Source organism: Corythoichthys intestinalis, chromosome 1, assembly GCF_030265065.1.
Source record: "Corythoichthys intestinalis isolate RoL2023-P3 chromosome 1, ASM3026506v1, whole genome shotgun sequence".
Classification (NCBI taxonomy): Eukaryota; Metazoa; Chordata; class Actinopteri; order Syngnathiformes; family Syngnathidae; genus Corythoichthys; species Corythoichthys intestinalis.
Genome location: NC_080395.1, coordinates 37,483,186 through 37,503,003, shown reverse-complemented (window position 1 = coordinate 37,503,003; position 19,818 = coordinate 37,483,186). Strand labels below are relative to the sequence as shown.

At 38.1% G+C, this 19,818-nt stretch overlaps 1 protein-coding gene across 1 annotated transcript; it reads right to left on the bottom strand.

Annotated features, from left to right (window-relative positions):
• Positions 1–747: 747 nt before the first annotated feature.
• On the bottom strand, positions 748–18,960 carry vps26a (VPS26, retromer complex component A). Its single transcript, XM_057851312.1, has 9 exons — positions 18,797–18,960; positions 11,096–11,245; positions 10,936–11,011; positions 3,920–4,076; positions 3,679–3,843; positions 3,486–3,592; positions 3,308–3,409; positions 1,901–2,010; positions 748–1,824 (listed from the first exon to the last, which is right to left on the bottom strand). The coding sequence occupies exons 1-9, from the start codon at positions 18,797–18,799 to the stop codon at positions 1,708–1,710; spliced, it is 987 nt and encodes a 328-aa protein (XP_057707295.1). The 5' UTR covers positions 18,800–18,960; the 3' UTR covers positions 748–1,707.
• Between the last annotated feature and the right edge of the window lie 858 nt (positions 18,961–19,818).

Genomic DNA, 19,818 nt, shown 5'->3' with positions numbered 1-19,818 from the left:
CAGCCAATCAAACGTGAATTTGAGGGGAAAAATACATTTATATTGGGGCTGTTAAACGATTAAAATTTTTAATCGCGTTAATCACAGTTAAAAATTAATCGCAATTCAAACCATCTATAAAATATGCCATATTTTTCTGTAAAATATTGTTGGAATGGAAAGATAAGACAAGACGGATATATACATTCAACATACTGTACATAAGTACTGTATTTGTTAATCATAACAATAAATCAACAAGATGGCATCAACATTTTGTTAAAGCGATCGATGGATAGAAAGACTTGTAGTTCTTAAAAGATAAATGTTAGTTCAAGTTATAGGAATTTTATATTAAAACCCCTCTTAATGTTTTCGTTTTAATAAAATTTATAAAATTTTTAATCAAAAAATAAGCTAGTAGCTTTCCATTGTTGATGTCAATAATTACACAATGCTCATGGTACTTAAACCCATAAAATCAGTCGCGCCCAAGCGCCAGCAGAGGGCGACAAAACACCAAAAAACATAAGTATCATGTGGACATGACACTGTGCTGTCCTTTTAATCTGTTTGAGCGGGGCATGTGCGTTAATTGCGTCCAATATTTTAACGTGATTAATTTAAAAAATTATCGCCCCATTAACGCGCTAATTTTGACAGCCCTAATTTATATTTAAGATACTGTATTTTTTATCTTGATCATGTTCCGTCCTGAATTTGTTGTAATACTGTATTTATAATTTGATCATTTCCCTTTACAGTAAACAACTCAATATATTGTCAATATAAATTTGCTTTATTCGTGATTCTTTTAGTATTTAACGGTTTAATGTATATACTGTACAAACACACACTATTCTTACATTGTTGTTGAGTGAGGACACAAACATGGATGTGATTGTTTCAAAATCTATGAAACTTGCGGAGTCAAGGTTTTTTTTTCCACATGAAAGAGTCTAAACAATAATTCAATTAAAATATGTTGTAATGCAGTATATAAATGACATTTGAGTTTCCCATTGTAGCTAAAGTGGACAATTTAGCACCTTTTAATGACAAAAAGTGCAATAAAGAACTCGAGGGCTAATTCCCCAACAAGTGGGTTTGCTGACACCATATAACCGTTTCAATGTCTAAACCAAAGCATCACAGTGAACTACAGGTAGATTTTAGGGGATGTGCATTTGTTGCAACAGTAGACTTGAATTATTACATTGTATGGCTGTATGTCTACATTGAGAAAAAAAAAAATGTTAGGCATTTGTTTTTCAGTTCCAAACGCAGGCAACATCTCCGAAGAACGAGCAGCTTTTTATATGCTATACTTATTAGGGCCGGTGTCTTCCGACAAGATTTCTGAACAATAGTGTCGTAGTGTCATTGTAGTTAAAATGTCACATATTGTAAGAGCACAGTTTGTGTGTCCATCAAAAACAAAACAACAGCAGTGGATGGTTCCACTGTAGATGCGAGCAAAAAAAAAAAAAAAAAAAAATCCAGTTAGCAAAAAGGTGTAAGCAGTTGCCATCTTTGCCCTTTTCATGTCAGCGTGTCATCAAGCATTCCACAGGCAGCTCACGTTTGAGCATGAGGGGGAGATGAATCATTCTGTGTGTTCATGTATACGATCCGAGCAGAGAGCGGCGCAGTTGCCACATCTCTGACCGCTCAGCAGTGAACAGTCCGGCTGTGTGTGATTCTTTCAGTTCGTGGCCTTGCAAGCTCTCACATTTCTGGCTGCTCAGCACTAACCGGCTGAGTTTGTGAATCGGGGGACTCGTAGCGCTGGTGGAAGTTCCGTTTCCTCATCTTTTCTGGAGCTTTCCTCCACAAAACAATCTCCTGAAGACACGGGGGAAACGTTGACATAAGCAGGGAGCATTGTGATAAATGTAAAAGCTGTAAGTGGATGATTTACCTGCTGCTTAAAGTATCTTCTATCTTCTTCGTCAACTAACACAAGATTAAGGAAGTAGCGTACAGAGAACTTCTTGTTGACGTCCCTCATAGTGGCTGTCAAGTCATATCCTGGTCAAAAATACCACATTTAAAAACTCAAAGTAAAAATGGGATTTTTTTTTTTTTTAAATATGTTTTTTGCAGATCTAGACCACAGGTGTCAAACTCATGGCCCGGGGGCCGAATTTAGCCCAACATGGCCGGTAAATCTTGTAAATTGTACAAGTAAATATGTGCATTAAATTAATTTTTTATTTTTGCTAAAATGACATTTCAATAAAATTTATGAAGTCCTCAATAAAAAAGGTTGACTAGAGAAATCAGAAAATATTTACGGTCAACTTTTTTGTATTTTTAAACAAAAAGAATTCCGTTTTTTTCTTTGTATATTAAAAATGAAAAAAAAAAAAAAAAAAAAGAATATCTATACTTATATATAACTACGACTTTGTCTGTTTTCCTTACCTCTTGTAATAGCTGGGGGGATTTTGACAAAATTTGACATAGTTGCACTTTGTTTTTGGGAATGTTCTTAGATGAGTTTGATCTCTGTAGGGCTCCATTAAGTGCGGAATATTAATGTGAAACTCCAAAAATTAGCATAGAAAATCCCTGATTGTGGCGGCGACAGCACCATCTTTTGAACAAAAGACGTGTCCTTTTCAATTGCAACATCGCAGTTGGCTTTCAAACTTACGGTTTTACAAATTTAAATGTGCTATGATGATACGTTGGGCTTTGAGTACTCCACAACAAGACGCTGGATCTCAAAATATTATACAATTTTCCGAAATATTACTAAAGGATTCATTTAGGCTGGATATTTTAAAATCTCTATAAAAGGTGAGTTTGTCTGTGTGGCGTCGTGTTTTATGGACATCGAAATGGCTGGGCGGATTTTGAAGAAATTTTACACAGTTGTACTTTATGTGTCTGGGAGTGTTCTTAGATGGGTTTGAACTCTGTAGGCGTCCATTTAGTGCTTAAAATTCAAAACTCAAAAAATCAGCAGAGAAAATGCCAGTTTTCACTTAATAACCTGAGCAACACATACAGCTAGTTTTCTATATTTCCCTTTTTAAAAAAAAAAACTTTTTTCCTCATACATAAAAAAATACAAATAAAGAATATATACTGTAAGAGAATTTTTAAAAAAGATTCTAACGATTATTAGGTCAACAATCTCTCAAAACAATGGTTCGACCATCACAATAGTTGTCGATTCATTTGATAATTGTTTAGTCAATTCATCGTGTCAGCCCTAGAGGGCAAACATAATAAACCTGCTACGGAAACCATGTCTCACATGTGGCTCACAACAATAAATGAGTTTGACACAGAGACAGATAGGAAAAAGCAGAATTACCTGCAAGAAAGAGTCTAATTGGAATTGATTCTCCCTTAACTGGTGCACCATCCATGATCTCATACTTGGCTACCGTATCAGTTTCCGTTGTCGTACTCGGACCTGGCACATTGAACAAAACCATTCATTATTTATTATTTGCAATTACATTATTTCGATAAGAATCTTTGATGGTCACCTATGCCTGTTATCTCCTTCTTAATGAGCTGCAGCTCCATGTGCTGGATTTTGATCCTAACCAGCAGGAAGTAAATCTTCCCAACAATTACATCCTTTAGGTGGTACCTAGCCACAAGACAGGTGTACAGAAACTTTTTTCAAAATAAAAAAACAAAGTCACCAAAATTTGATTATAGCAATGTTCATCTTACTTCGATTTATTGTATTCAAACTCAATATGAAGGCAGTCTTCAATGCCGACCTCCATTTTAATAGAATTGTTGACGTCTGGGTAGGTGGCCAGCTGGTGGACGATCAGCTCGTACTCCTTCACCAGATCTGACAGTCGACGAACTATCGTCACCCTTAGAAAATATCTACACCAACACGAAAGAGAAGCTACTTTAATTGTCTGCTTGTTTGACCACATTTGTCAAATCTTCCATCTTCTACCTTAATCTGACGTTCGCGCCGGTATACGACTCGTAGGGCTTCTCCACCTGCATGAACTCAAAGTCGTAGCTTCTGTTCTGAGCAAGCTCTCCCGGCAATGCCAACTCTTTCACCAGATCCACAAATTCGTGGGTGTTGCTTTTGTCTGAGAAAAGCTCTGAAATCAAGCAAATAAGTTAAGAAAAAAAAAATCATTCAATGTTGAACATAAATAACAAAAAAAAAAAAAGCTCGAAGTTAAGCACGTCACGATTGCCTGGGGCAAGAATGACTCAAAAAAAAAAACAAAACAAAACAAAAAAAAAAAGACACTGCCAAACGCCCTTAATTATAATACATGACCGATTGGGTATGCGAATGAAAAAATACAGTATTTTGAACTACCGTAAGAATTGGCAGTGAAAAAACATGAACTGCCCAAGATTTGTCATTTGAATGGGAGTGAGTGGAGAAGCGATCAGTGTATCAACATGAGATTATTGAACCGTCTATTTAAGGGATGGAGAGCAAGTATCTCATCCTTGCAGTTAACGTATGCGAGGATGGACCAACAGGATCCTTTCTTAAAAATAATAAAAATAAATAAAAAACACGACAGTTGTCTATGTTGATTTGGAAATAAGAAATCTCCCATGCGAGGCTAGCTTAGCTTTAGCTATCCAGGGTTACGTTATGATTAGGGGTGTGACCATAAGCGGGTTTGACTTTTGGGGCAGGGGGGCACAACATGTTGATGACCCCGAAACACAGTGTCAGCAATAAAATTAACTTACAAGAATATAAATTGACAATAAGCGTTTTTTGTTTCCCATCAATCTTGAGGGGAATTCTAAATCAGGCCGCCTAGGCAATACTTTTTTCCAAGATCGTCATCCAGATTCAGATTCAGAGTTTATTTGTCATTGTCAAGATAACAACGAAATTCAGATTGGAGTTCCAACAATACTATGGGTTAGTTTCCATTAAAGTGCTTGGTGCAGAGCAATATAAAGGTAAAGTGTCCCCAGTGCCCCCACAATCCCACCATAAATAATAATAAATATTGATAGATTTACATAACCATTTATGCCCCCCCACACCCCACAGTGTCAAGTGCGTACTAAAGACAGCATAGCCATAATAACAATTTCAAAGTACTTGTGAATTCAGCTTTCTTATCGCCTGAGGGTACAGACTGTTTGCAAATCTTTTAGCACGGCTGCTCAATGATCTGTACCTTCTACCTGAGGGTAGAAGGAGGAACAGGCGATGGGCAGGGTGGTATTTATCCTGCAGGATGTTCAGCACTCTGTTAGACAGCGTGTGTTGTATGTGTTACTTATCTCTGGGAGGGGGGTCCCAGTGATTTTCTCTGCTGTTTTTACCACCCGCTGGAGTGCCTGCTGGTCTGCTTTGGTGGAGCCTGCGTACCAAGCTAGAAATGCATAATTTTGAATACGGTACGCCCGCCGGTGTTGTGCCAATGTCGTTACCCCATTCAAAAATTGTATTCCCTGGGCAGGGCCATATGGAGGCAGATTTGTGTCTTTATTATTCAACCCAAAAAAGTTGATTCAATTAAAAAAAAAAAAAAAAAATTGTTTCAATCAAAACATATATTTTCAATTAAAAAAAGTCGCTTCAATAAAAAAAAATGTGTTTGAATGCAAAAATAAATTTGAAACTAAAAAAAATTCATGTGAAAGCGATTTTTCTTTGATTTTTTTTTTGATTGGAGTCGTGTTTTTTTGGATTTAAGCAACTTTTTTGATTGAAGTAATGTTGATTTGTGTTTGAGCCACATTTTGGCTATTACGTTTTTTTCTTTATTATTCAATCAAAAAATAAGTTGCTTCCAAAAATATATATTTCCAAAAAGAAAAATCACTTAAATCAAAAGAAAAATTTCAATCATAGACAATGTTTTGAATGCGAAAAAAATATTCGAGACTGAAAAATTTGCATTTGAACACCTAATTTTTCATTGAAAAAGTTTTCTTTGAATGAAGCAATCCTTTTTGTGATTGGGCCGTATTATGGGTAGGTCATTTTTGTCTAAATCATTCAATCCCAAAAAATGTGCTTCAATTAAAAAAAAAAAAAATTCAATCAAAGAAAAAAATCATTTGAAAAATATAATTGCCTTCCCCTCATTTTTTTTTTTTTTTTAATTACCGTATATGCAAAGCAAATGACCGTCTAAGGTGCTAGTCACATGATCTGTTCACAACATAATTTTGACCCATTATAAGAATATATTTTTTGTTCATTTCATTCATTTTTGTTGCAGTTTTATTGCTTTACATCTTTTATATACTGGTATATAGAAAAGTCAATTTCATACAATGACACTTTTCAGCCACCAGGGGGGCCTGGCATCACCCCCCCCACCCCCACCCCACCCCCTTAAAATCGGCTTATAGGTGTGACAATATATCGATATGGTATTACTATCCTAATAATATTCCACTTGAAACATAGCGTCTATGTTAACTCATTGGCTGCCGTCGATGGCGTTAGACTACCAATTCATTTTGACACGGACCGGCAAATGAACGAATGTTCGTTCATTTCAAATGGAATGGATGTCTAGTGTCGTCAATGGCAGACCATGAGTTAAGCAGTGTCTGACCAAGCCATGATAGCAATGACTTTACATTCAAATGAGTATGTAAGCAGTAATTTAATATTAAAAGAAGAGTTTTTTGACAAAACGTGGGATTAGTACCAGTGTTTTCCACAGGATTTTAGGAGACTGTGGTGGGAGGGTCTCTGACCCTCGGGGTAAGGTGTGTGTGTACATTTTCAAGCCTGGTGTATCTCTTTAGGGAATTTTGAGACCACTGAATGTAATATAAATTGCTGTATGCGGTGTCGCCGGATTGCGCCAAATGCAGCAGAATGCAGCAGACAGTAGTCCCGTAGCCTGGTACACCAGACTCAGCGGCAATATGTTCCAATCCACGGTAAATTCGGTTTTACATGACCAAAAACACATCAAGTCGCTAAAACCAACAGTCTGTCTCGCGCTAGCCATGTTGAATATGTTGAAATGTCTCTCGCTAGTTTCTTGTCGCTTAACCGACGTCGCGTCAGCCCGTCGCTGATTGGCCCGCTCCGCTGTCTATTTGCTGTGGCTGGCTCCGCCCTGGAAATTTTTTTCTGCTTAATGGTGGCCAGACTCATACTCTCATAGCGAGGCATGAAAATGGGTCAGGGGTTAAAAAGGTGAGAAGGGTGTGGAGGAAATATGTTCCAGTACACTGTACACCCCAACAAAATATTGAGCTCTGTCGACCCACACTGTGTTTCAGCAGGGCCGTGCAGAGACCGGTGGAGGGGCGGGTGCTCGTAGATCAAAAGGGGCACATGAACAAGTATTTAATACACCTTAAAACAACATAACTTCAATTTTAACCAGCTTTAGATAATAATTGGCTGCAACTGTGACATACTTTAATTGGGAGGGGGCAACAATGAATAGAAATCAAAACTGTCATCAACACTTTCTGGCTGTGACTCAGTCAGTCTGCCTCTTTTCTTCCTTCAACCTCTGCATCAAAACTTCCTTCCTCAACTTGTTCATCTGAGAACAAACCACATCAGATGGTCACTGACCCACCAACAGCACAGTTTTCTTAAAACTATTATTTCATTATTATCCATACTTAACAACTCTAGCACCTAATGATTAATAAAGCAATGACATAAAAATCTTATAGAAAAATAACATTGTAATTGTGTTTATAATTGTATTTAATACCCGACTATGCTTGCAAACTTGTTCTTACCAGGTCTGCTATTCACCCAGCTGATGAGGTATCCACTGCCTTTAGCAGCCTCATCTAACTCCTTTTTTATCCCTCAATCTCCCAAATTCAATCTGCTGGCAAATACAGGCAAGTGTGTATGCTGCGCTCTGGTCTGCCCCGGTGTGGATAAGGCCTGCTTTTTGTTTTCGCAGCTTTGCAATGCAACCAAAGGCTCTCCAAGCACTCCATGTACACGTAAGGAGTGCGCGCGTTTGGAATAATGGAACGCAGCTTGGGCCAATGATTGGTTCTCGTCAGCGAAGCATCTAGAACAGGGGTGGGCAAACCGGTCCTCGAGGGCCGCAGTGGGTCCTGGTCTTTGTTCCAACTGATTCAGCACAGACAGTTTAACCAATGAGGTTTCAGTGGAAACAAGAAGCACCTGACTGCAATCAACTGATTGCACTTGTAAGAAACCAGATTGGTGAAAGGCTGTCCTCATGATGGGTATGAACAAAAACCCGCACCCACTGCGGCCCTTTGTGGAATAGTTTGCCCACCCCTGATCTAGAAGGATTTGCTGACTGTCCAAGTGTCACTTTTTTAAAGAACCGATTTCTTAAGTGCTTAGTTTACGTTAATCACATGATGATAATAATAATAATAATAATTAAATAAAACCTCACAAACCCCCCCCTCCCAAAAAGAATTTTTCCTCGGATCTACGCAATTCACGTAGGTCGCCTTTTTTGATTCAAAACGGCGAATTACGCCGAAAGGTGAGAGATTTTCATGCCTGCATAGCACAGCTATGAGTCTGGTGTACCAGGCTAGTAGTCCGTCTATGAGCGCGACCTGTTGGCGCGTGTGTCTGTGTGTGTGCACGCACGCACGCACGCGCGAACGAAAGTAGAGTGGAGTGGGCTACAGCTGTGTAATCGGCTGACTGGCGCATCTGATTATTATCTTTTTTTCTTTTTTTTTTTTCGGCGGTGGGGCAAACGAGACTGTGGCGGGCCCAAACGAGACTGTGGCGGAGACTGTGGCGGGCCACCACAGTCTCGTTCATTGGTGGGAAACACTGAGTACAGTAACGGCACATGTCTATACCACAAAGCCAGCTGTCGGAATCGGGAACCCAAAAAATTGTATTGGTGCTACACTAATTCTTACATTTGTATCAGAAAATACAGTAAGGAAAATAAGTATTTGAACACCCAGCGATTTTGCAAGTTCTCCAACTAAGAAATGACGGGTAGGTTTGAAATTTTCAGGGTAGGTGCATGTCCACTGTGCCGGACAATTTAAAGAAAAAAAAATCCAGAAATCACAGTGTATGATCTTTTAAACAATTTATTTACATTATACTGCTGAAACTAAGTATTTCAACACCTGAGAAAATCAATGTCGATATTTGGTGCAGTAGCCTTTGTTTACAATTACAGAAGTCAAACATTTCCTGTAACTTTTTACCAGGTTTGCACAGACTGTAGCAGGGATTTTGCACCACTGCTCCACACAAATCTTCTCTAAATCAATCAGGCTTCTGGACCGTCACTGAGAAACACTTAGTTTGAGCTTCCTCCAAAGATTTGTATTGGGTTTAGGTCTGTAGACTGGTTAGGCCCCTCCAGAACCTTGATATGCTTTTTACGAAGTATTCCTTGGCTATTCTAGCTGTCTGCTTCGGGCCATTGTCATGTTGGAAGACACAGTCACGACCCATTGTCAATTCTGAGGGAAGGCGGTTATTCCCTAAAATCTCACAATATATGGCCCAGGTCATCTTCTAAATACAGTGCACTCGCCCAGTCCCATCTGCAGAAAAACACCCCCAAAGCATGATGCTACCACCCCCATGCTTCGCAGTAGGGATGGTGTTCTTGGGAAGGTACTCATCATTCTTCCTACAAACACAATGAGTTGAATTGACACCAAAAAGTTCCATTTTTATCTCATATTAATACATGACTTTCTCCCATGACTCCTCTGGATCATCCAAATGGTCACTGGCAAACTTAAAAACAGGTCTGGAAATGTGCTGGTTTAAGCAGGGGAACCTTCTGTGACATGCATGATTTTAAACATGACGTTTACCAACAGTAACCTTGGAAATTGTGGTCCCAGTCCTTTCAGGTCATTGACCAGTTCCTCCTTTGTAGTTCTTGACTGATTCCTGACCATTCTTAGGATCATAGAGACCCTAGGGGGTAGATCTTGCATGGAGGAGCCCCAGTCCGAGGGAGATTGACAGTCATGTTTAGCTTCTTCCATTTTCTACCAATTGCTCCAACAGTGGATCTTATATCACCATGCTGCAAGGCAATTGCCCCGTTACTCTTTCCAGCCTTGTAGAGGTCTGCAATTCTGTCTCTGGTGTCTTTGGATATGTCTTTGGGGTGTACGGGGTGGACAGGTGTTTATATGCAGCTAACCGCCTCAAACAGGTCAAAAAGTCAGACTCAGAAGTCTACCTCCACACTACTTATTTAGGAGAATAACCGGCATGGAGGTGGACTTTTTAAAGGCGACTAACAGGTCTTTGAGGCTCACAATTGTAGCTAATAGACAGGGGTTCAAATACTTATTTGCAGCAGTATAATACAAATAAATTGTTAAAAAAATCATACACTGTGATTTCTGGATTTTTTTTTAAGATTGTCTCTCACAGTGGACAAGCACCTACCATGAACATTTCAAACCCGCCCATCATTTCTGTGTGGGAGAACTATCAAAATTGTAGGGTGTTCAAATACTTATTTTCCTCAATGTATATACTCACATATATTTTCACTCTGTACCAGTTTAACGCTTCAGTCCTTTAAATAGGCGTATATATTTTTTCCTCACATTAGCTTGTCGTAGTTGACCGAGTTGACTTTGGCACGTGTCACTTTTTCCATATTGTTAGTCTCCTGTGTCGGCACTGGCAGTTTTTCAACACATGGCATAACAAGTGTTATTTTGCCACATAATGTTGGTTTTAGACTATTTAAAGTGCCAGGTGTAAATCGACTTTGTTGAAATTATCGCAGTGAAATAATTTTGCATTGGACAAAAAAATTCAATCGACTTACAAAAAAAAACAAAAAAACTAGAGCTTACAGAAAAAAATAAGGTCAGATTTGGATTCACCATTCTAAAATTAGGTAAGAGCAAGTACTTGCATCAATGAAACATTTGCCTCGGGCAAGCAAAATTTTGGGTGAAACGTGACCAAAGGAGGCTTGCTGAAGTTTGCCACAGGCAAGCAAAAAATGTTAACCTGAAACCCTGAATGCTTACCAATCTGTCCAACAAACTCAATGCGAATGCCCTGGTGCTCCAGTCGTTTTCCACCCTGCTTCACATTTAGATTGACCTGCAGGACAAACATTTTGATTGACTATTTCGATGCAAAACGGCGATCGATAAAAAATATAAGTGACACAGCAGCTCAGTTTACCTTGCCAGCCACAGATTCTCCGTCGTAGAACATATAATGTTTCTCCATCTTTCCATCTTCTGTCTTGAGTTCAGCCATCTTCCGGCTCTCGGCATCGTTGAGCAGGACATCAATTTCACACACCGGCCCGAACAAACCCCCCAGGAAACTCTAAGTACAGCAAGCAACCTTAGCAGTCATTCAATAAAAAACAGTAGTGACTCAGCCGTAGTATCCAAGATACAGTATATGAGCTGGAATTATTTTAGATTACTTAATCTTGCTCAAGTACTGAGTTTATTAGTGTATATCCAAAAAATAAATAAATAAAATTTTTAAAAAGGGCCTTTTCATTCATGTTGCAACGATTAATTGATTAAATCAAGTAATTCGATTAGAAAAAAGCTTCAATTTTGCTGGTTTGATTATTAAAATAGAATTATGAAAATGAAAATTAATGAAATTAAAGTGTTTGTTTTCAAAGTGTTGGATTTAATTTTACTGATTTGGTAGATACACCGCCCTGTGGTGGCAACAGTGAATATTAGATGGCTGAATCCAGCCGCTTCCTGTAAAGGCCAATATAAGGCTGTAAGTTTTTTGTTTAGGCTAATGTGTTTATTAATTAGAGGTGGGAATCTTTGGGCACCTAACGATTGGATTACGATTCAGAGGCTCCGAATCGATTATAAATCGATTATTGATGCACCCCCCACCCCCGCTTTTAAGGTTTTGTACATTAGTTCCAAATTGTTCAAAAATCCCCTCAGGCTAAACCAAACTATTATTTTAGTATCAAGTTAACAGTTAAAAACAGTAAATAAAAGACTCAAGTCCCCATTCTGTATCAGCAGCTTTAAACGACATTCAATTAATATAATATTGTGAATCAACCAGTAAAGTTATTAAAATTGCTCCCGTTATTCCATAATTTCTCTTCTGTCTACTTTCTACATGTGAAGGTTTTAAAACTGTTTCATCATTTAAAGATAGATTCAAGTCAAGATTTTGCCGATTTAGAGGTATTTTAGATAAAAAGTAATTAGGTTTGCTACAACAGAGCCTTCTAGAGAAGTCTACTGCTTTAAGATGGCGCCTGTTTACTAGCACTGGAAAGTCACATCTAGTTCTTGGTACATGTTCTAACGCGACAGTCGTCTGTCATTTCACATCTAGTTCTAGATATATGTGATATCTACCATAGCCGTATGTTTGTAGAAACTAGCAACTGGGCGCTATTTGTAGCAGCTGACGGCCACAGTCAGGTATTATTGTTTTGTTCTTTATCTAGCAGCATGAGTTGAACATGACATATACTCTCAGTCCGTTCCTCATTGCGTCTCGAAGATCACGCTGACTATTTTATTTCCGCTGTACCTGGTATAATTCAATAATCGGAATTTGGATGTTTGTGAATCGTTCTCGAATCTTCCACGGCCGAATCGCGAATAATCTAAGAATCGGAAATTTCGCACGCCTCTAATATTAATTAGAGCTGGGAATCTTTGGGCACCTAACGATTCGATTACGATTACGATTCAGAGGCTCCAATTCGATTATAAAACGATTATTGATGCACCCCCCTCCTTTTTTTTTTTTTTTTTAATTTTTGTACATTAGTTCCAAAATTGTTCAAAAATACTCTCAGGCTAAACCAAACTACTATTTCAGTATCAAGGTAACATATAGCAGTAAACAAATATACAAAAATAACAGTAAATAAAAAACTCCAGTCCCCATTCTGTATCAGCAGCTTTTAACTACATTCAATTAATTTAATGTTGTGAGTCAACCGTTAAAGTTGTTAAAATTGCTCCCGTTATTCCATAATTTCCCTTTTGTCTACTTTCGACATGTGAAAGTTTTAAAACTATTTTAAAGATAGATTCAAGTCAATATTTTACCGATTTAGGAGTATTTTAGATAAAAAGTTAATTAGGTTTGCTTGGAAGGTTCGCTACAACAGCCTTGCAGGGAAGTGTACTGCTTTAAGATGGCGGCCGTTTACTAACACCCGAATCTAGCTTTTTGTAGGTGTTCTGCTAACGCAACCTAATTTATATTGCATCTAGTCCTATATAAATGATATCTACCGTAACATTATGTGGATGTACTTTGTAGCAGCTTTTCGGCAGCAGTCAGGTATGTTGGTGTGTTTTTTTTATCTCATGGCATCAGTTGAGCTAGAGCCGTGAGTTGAGCATTGGCATTACCCGAGGGGCCGGGTAATGAGAAGCATGATGTTTAGCTACTCTCGCTCCGTTTCTCACTGACCGCGCGGCGCGCTGAGTGTGTTGTACTTCCGCTTTACTTGGCATATTTCAATAATTGGAATTTGGATGTTTGTGAATCGTACTCGAATCTTCCACGGCCGAATCGCGAATAATCTAAGAATCGGAAATTTTGCACACTTCTAATATTAATACATTCGTAATTTAATTTCGAGAGATATATAGCTGTTCTTTGTGGAAATATGTGTTTGGACGATTTTTTTTTTAAAGAGAATTTTTTTTAAAAGTTAGCATTTTATATAGGGCTGTCAAAATTATCGCGTTAACTCGCGGTAATTGATTTTTTTAATTAATCACGTTAAAATATTTGACGCAATTAACGCACATGTCCCGCTCAGGCAGTATTCTGCCTTTTAGTAAGTTTTACAGCAAGGTTTTTTGTGCTGTCTAACAGCGAACTCTTGTGGTCGCTTTGCGACATGGTTTATTGCTTTCTTGCCAGTTCAATATGGCTGCACGACGTCTCGGCCTGACGCCAAGTTGTAATGTTGTGCTTATATGATCCTTGGACAAGATTTGTCCATAAGTATGGTTGTTGTAAAGAATGTACATATTATGTTAGTAAGCGAAATGTTATATTTTTTGTATGAGACGCTTTTTGTTATGTTTAGTGAACCTGTATAGCGTGCTAAGCTAACGTTGTTGCTAATGCAATGCTTGTGTACTTTTTTTGTAGTTTCACTACGGTCTAAAGAGGACAGTGGTTTGAGGCCATTTTATTAATAAATCAGATGAAAAAGGAAGACGTCTGATTATTAAGGCGTCGTTCACTAGCTGTCTAGCTTTGGAAAAAGTAGACGCTTCGGAGTGAGGACAGCATAGACAGATTTAAATGACAGTAGAGTGAAATGCCCACTACAGTCCTTATGTACCGTATGTTGAATGTATATATCCATCTTGTGTCTTATCTTTCCATTCCAACAAATTACTTTACAGAACATATATATAATTTACAGAAAAATATGGCATATTTTATAGATGGTTTGAATTGCGATTAATTACAATTAATTAATTTTTAAGCTGTAATTAACTCGATTAAAATTTTTAATCGTTTGGATAGCAGGCTTTGGCTATGCAAGTTATGTAAATTTAGTAGATGGAATTAACCTATCAATTCGTCTGATTAGACATTTAAACTCCATTTGTTTTGTGTTAAGTGTTTTAAAATTCCAAATGTGTGTCGTTTTTCCCATGGTCGTACATGTGTTTGGGTTACAGCTTTACAAAAAAATCCAAATGTGGAAAAAATGAAGGAAGTCAACTAAAGAACTGCAAAGAACAACAAATTGTCTTGCTGTCTAGCTGAATAACGTCACATTTAGTGAGGACAGAACAGGCGTATGAAAATGCTTCCTAAACTGTGGCCGCTTGAGACTTTTTTGGTGGTTGGGGTGGAGGGGCAAAATTAGTAGCAAATAGCTAAATGGTTATACTTGAAAACATTGCCAGTTCTCAGAAAATATTATTTTGTTGTACTTAGAATCCTCATTTATTTTTGGATATCATTTAAGGCTAAGCACTTTAAGCACTTGTTTCTTGGTTTTACATCTCCTAAAATTATTCTGCAACGCATTAAATGTTATCAGATTACTCGATTAATCGAATTATTCATTCAATAGATTGATCGATTACTTAAATAATTAATAGCCGCACCCCTACTTTTAATACATGTTTGACTAAAAAACAAATTGGCACACAGCACTCTCAAGAAAAATGCATGGAAAGACTCCTCAATGAATCAAAAACATATAAGCAGTTCCTTTACAATGTTGTGACGTCACTTCTGGAGATTTTGCTGCTCAACCTTTCCCGGTGTTCGGTTTCCTACAACCACCGCTGTTCATTTATGGTTGATATGCGAACAAATCTATGTAAAACCCTAGCCTCTGCCGTTGCACTGAAAATTCCTATATACTTTAGAGAAATTTCTTGGTTATGAACAGGCTGAACATTTTGTTTCCACTACCTTAAGCCTGTCGTAATATGCAATAATTCCATTTATCTAACGATAAATATAAATGAAGGCAGTAATTTTTCCGCTGCGATTTATCACCTTTCGTGCACGTGCGTGTGCGGCAGACATGCTGTTAAAGTTCGGATTCCTTGTTACCAACTACGCAAAATGCATCTTCGTTCGAGGTCCGGCCAATCGTTCCCATTATATCCTTTTGTTCAATGTATACCGGCCGCATCAGTGCTCCGGATTGACTGCGGACCATCTCCGGAGTGCCGGTGTTGTTGACTGTGGGCGCTCCCGTCCGGGGTGGCCTTTCACGCGGGGCGGCTATTTTTCGGTACAACACCGGATATTTACAACGAAGTCTGCCAAAACATTGTTACTGACTTGGCTGCTCCGAACAACCTCGCTTTGACAACGGACAGCTGACATGATGAACATTGAGTGGCAAATTAAGAGCGCTATGCTTCAAACTCATCCTGTTTATGAACGTCGATTGTCATATGCTGGTGTTGTGCAGTAATGAGCAGACGTAGCTTCTGTTCTGTGGCGTTTGCCAACTTTTTTATGCGCGCACACACTAGATACCATGAAATAGCAAACTAAATGTGCTACGTCCCGTGCCATTGGCTACGTGAGCCCAGAGTGATTATGGGACACGTAGTCCATATACTACATTACCATTTAATGTGACTTATGTCATTAGATTGCATGCACTGATCTAACCTGGACCATGTGTGCAGTAAAAACATCTCATTTTGAAACAAATGCCAAAAGAATATATTTAATAATACTAAAAAACTGTTGACAATATTTTTTTTACTATAACACAGTACACATTAATTTTCACAAGGTGGATTGTTTATGAGCATACTGACAACTTACTATCCCTACTGCAAGTAAAACAAACTACCGTATACTTTAATATGTAAGGTTTATTCTTAACATCTTCAAAACCAGCTTTAAATTGCTTGGACATATCGGTGTAACACCACTTAAAATAAATAAATAAATAGATAAAATAAAAACGAACAGAATTTGGACAGTTCGGGTGATTTCGTGAAATTAGCCCATCAAAATGATGTGCGCATGTGAGAGTGTGACTGCGTGTCACAGTCACACTTTTCATGTTAGTTTGCAGGATTGTGGTCAAAACAACAACAACACACATTAGCCAGCTCATACGATTTGAATCATCTCGCTTCCATCCAAGGGCGTAGGTTTGGTCTTAATATTGGTAGGGACGACATAACAGCATAAACTGCATGTACACTTTTTGCTGAGGACGGGACATTAATAAGACCAAACAGATTGGGTGAACGGGGGTCAGAGCTACATTTCTTACCAATATGAACCTCTTTAATTGATAGGCTAAGATTGATGTGTCAGATTTTTCTACGTACTTTAGGTAAATACTACTATATGTTCTCATTAAGACCACACATCTAAAGGTCGGTCATTTTTCACCTACATCTTGAAAAAAAAAATACTTTCAAATAATGTTTTTAACAATATCTTTCTTGAATTAAGAACATTGCTGACAAAAAAGATTTTTAAGGATTAAATATACAATATGGTCAAAATAAGTCTGTAAAGATTATTTTAAGATAGCTATTTTTCTTATTTCAAGAAGTCCGAGTAAAATTTATTTGAAGCACTGGCAGATAATTTCACTTTTTTTTCTTGAGGACTTACACTGAATAAAGGGAAGTTTTTTTTTTCTTCCAGTTTTAAAGGGGTGGGTTTTTGCAGTGCGTATGTATTTGTTCAGGTAATACACCATTTTATTCAAGCCTTTGTTTTCAAAAACTACTAAAGAAACATTTTGAAAACTTCCAGAATAAATGTCTGGATTTTATTAGGAAATTTAAATTGCAATATTTGAACACAAATTATATTAACATACACAAGAAATACAAACTTGTTAATAATCTCTTACCTGTCCAGGAATGCAAAAAAAAAAAAAAAAAAAAAAAACATTTGCCTTCAGACCACTCAAAATTGTCTGTCTAAATAAATTATATATCACAAAAAAATGTCTTAGTCAGGGAATAACAAAAATAAAAATAAATAAAAATGGAGCCTTCCTTCTGGTAAAACACACTGCTTTTGTCCACAAGCACAGCCAAACTCAACAAAAACGAAAGCTTCTTTGGGCTGCTTTAAGACCACATAAATAAAAATGAAAACCGGGGAGAAGGGGGCAAATCTTGGTTCACTACATTTCCCATAGTTTAATTAACGTTAACAGTAGAAAACATACAGGAGGATATTTCTCTCAAAGCAGCTTAGCAGCTTCCTCCTCGAGTTGGAGAAATTCTCACATATTAATGTTATGCTAACTAATGCATGTCAGACTTTCAGTAGCAAAATTAGTGCTGTGTTCTCAACCTCCACCACATTGACAACGTTTTTTTTACATTGCTTACAGGCGGAAAAAAAATATCCCTCGGTGGAGGAGGAGGCATATTGTATTTGGGGGGGTAGGGGGTCAAATCATCAGCCAATCAAACGTGGGTTTAAGAGGAAAAAATGGACTGGCACATTCAGCATGTGAAAAGGGGTCAATGTAAATCTGAACATAATGAAAATAATTCACTTAATAATGGTAGTGTCAATTCTATCCTTACAACTTATGGGAAGACAATCTAAATGACCATCATAACTGAAGTCATTACATAATGCAAATAAGATTGCTTAAAAGTTGGTGGGGACAATTTGAGCATTCTGAAAAGTTGTCCCTAGCGTCCCTAAGCAAACCTAGTTTTTTTTAAATATGTGCCACCATCAGGTCAGTGAAGGATTAAATAGTGATTCTTTTCTTGGATGGAGTAGGACAATACTCTTTCAAATAAATTTGACACAACGCTTAAATCCCGCACGCCCAATCCAAATGAGTTGGACGTCTATTTCCGTCAATGGTATTCATTAAGTCAATTTCCTTAGAAAAACTACAGTCCGAAGAGGGCCTGTGTCAGCTGGGTGTCTGGGGTCCTCAATCAATGACAGGGTGGAGTGGGCGTGGTTATTCCAGCTAAGAAAATATGTCCGTCAAAATTGGCAGTTTAGGAGGGAAAAAATAACACAAAAACACAATCTTGGATGCAGACTGGCCATCCAAGTGGATTAATTGGTGGCTCGCATGCGTCCACATTTGAGGAAAAGACGATAGTATGCGAGTGACATTTCAACTTCGACAGCTAACGGCGTCACCACAAGTGACGTTGGAGCTCACACGTGGCCAGTAGAAGCCCTCTTTACTAGTTATCTATTAACTAGAAGTAGCGGGTTACTTTAAAGCAAGAACCCAGCTGAGACGGCCTCGCACTTGGCTCACTCGAGCAGCCCCGCTAGCTTCTCCTGCAGCTTTCTCAACAACCCGCCGCTTTCACGCCAAACCGGAAACACTGCTGTTCACAGAATGTATCTTTTTTTGTTGTTGTAAGTCAAAACCAAGTTAGATTCGTCACTCACCATGTCGGCCGTCTAGTAGACAGAGCTAACAGCTAGCCTCGCTCGGTTGAAGCGCGTGCACGTGGACCGGGAGGCGCGTTCTCGAGGCATGCGCTCACGTGACGCCAGTCAGGTGGCTGTGGGTGGGGTTAGACACTCACGTGACCCCTGCCTGTAACCTGTCACTAAGGCGTGGCAGGTCATTTGAATTTTATTTGAAATGTTAGAAATAATGAATACAGCTTCTGATTACGATTACAACCTATTGACGCCAAGATAATAATAATAACATACTGTATATGGCGGGAAACAGTCAGGCAGTGGCGCCTCCAGAATTTTTCATAGGGGTGGCCAGATGGGGCCTCTTAAAATCTTGGGGTGGCCAAAACTAAAAGCCATAATTTCAGGTTTTCATTATATTATTGCAGTAAAAATGTCAGGGGTAAACTATCAGAAAGACTTAAGGACACGGCTACTGATATACTTTGGTGTATTGTGTAATATTTGATGTTACTAAGGATTTAATGTGCATAGTCCATAACTGTCCAGTCAACATTTTGAGTTCCTCAACAATTCTGTTTTATTGCGTTATGTATATATTAGGCATAAGGTGTACATTTAACTAGGGCTGTCAAACGATTAATATTTTTAATCGAGTTAATCGCAGCTTAAAAATTAATCGCAATTCAAACCATCTATAAATAGGCCATATTTTTCTGTAAATTATTGTTGGAATGGAAAGATGAGACAAGACGGATATATACATTCAACATACTATACATAAGTACTGTATTTGTTTATTATAACAATAAATCCACAAGATGGCATTAACATTATTAACATTCTTTCTGTGAAAGGGATCCACGGATAGAAAGACTTGTAATTCTTAAAGGATAAATGTGAGTTTGTATATTGTGACTAAATATTGTCATCTAGTGTATTTATTGAGCTTTCAGTGAATGATACTGTAGCGACTTAACTGTTCTGCCCAAATTCATGATGTGAAGTGGTGCAACCATGACTGTGTGTGGTGGCTGCAAATG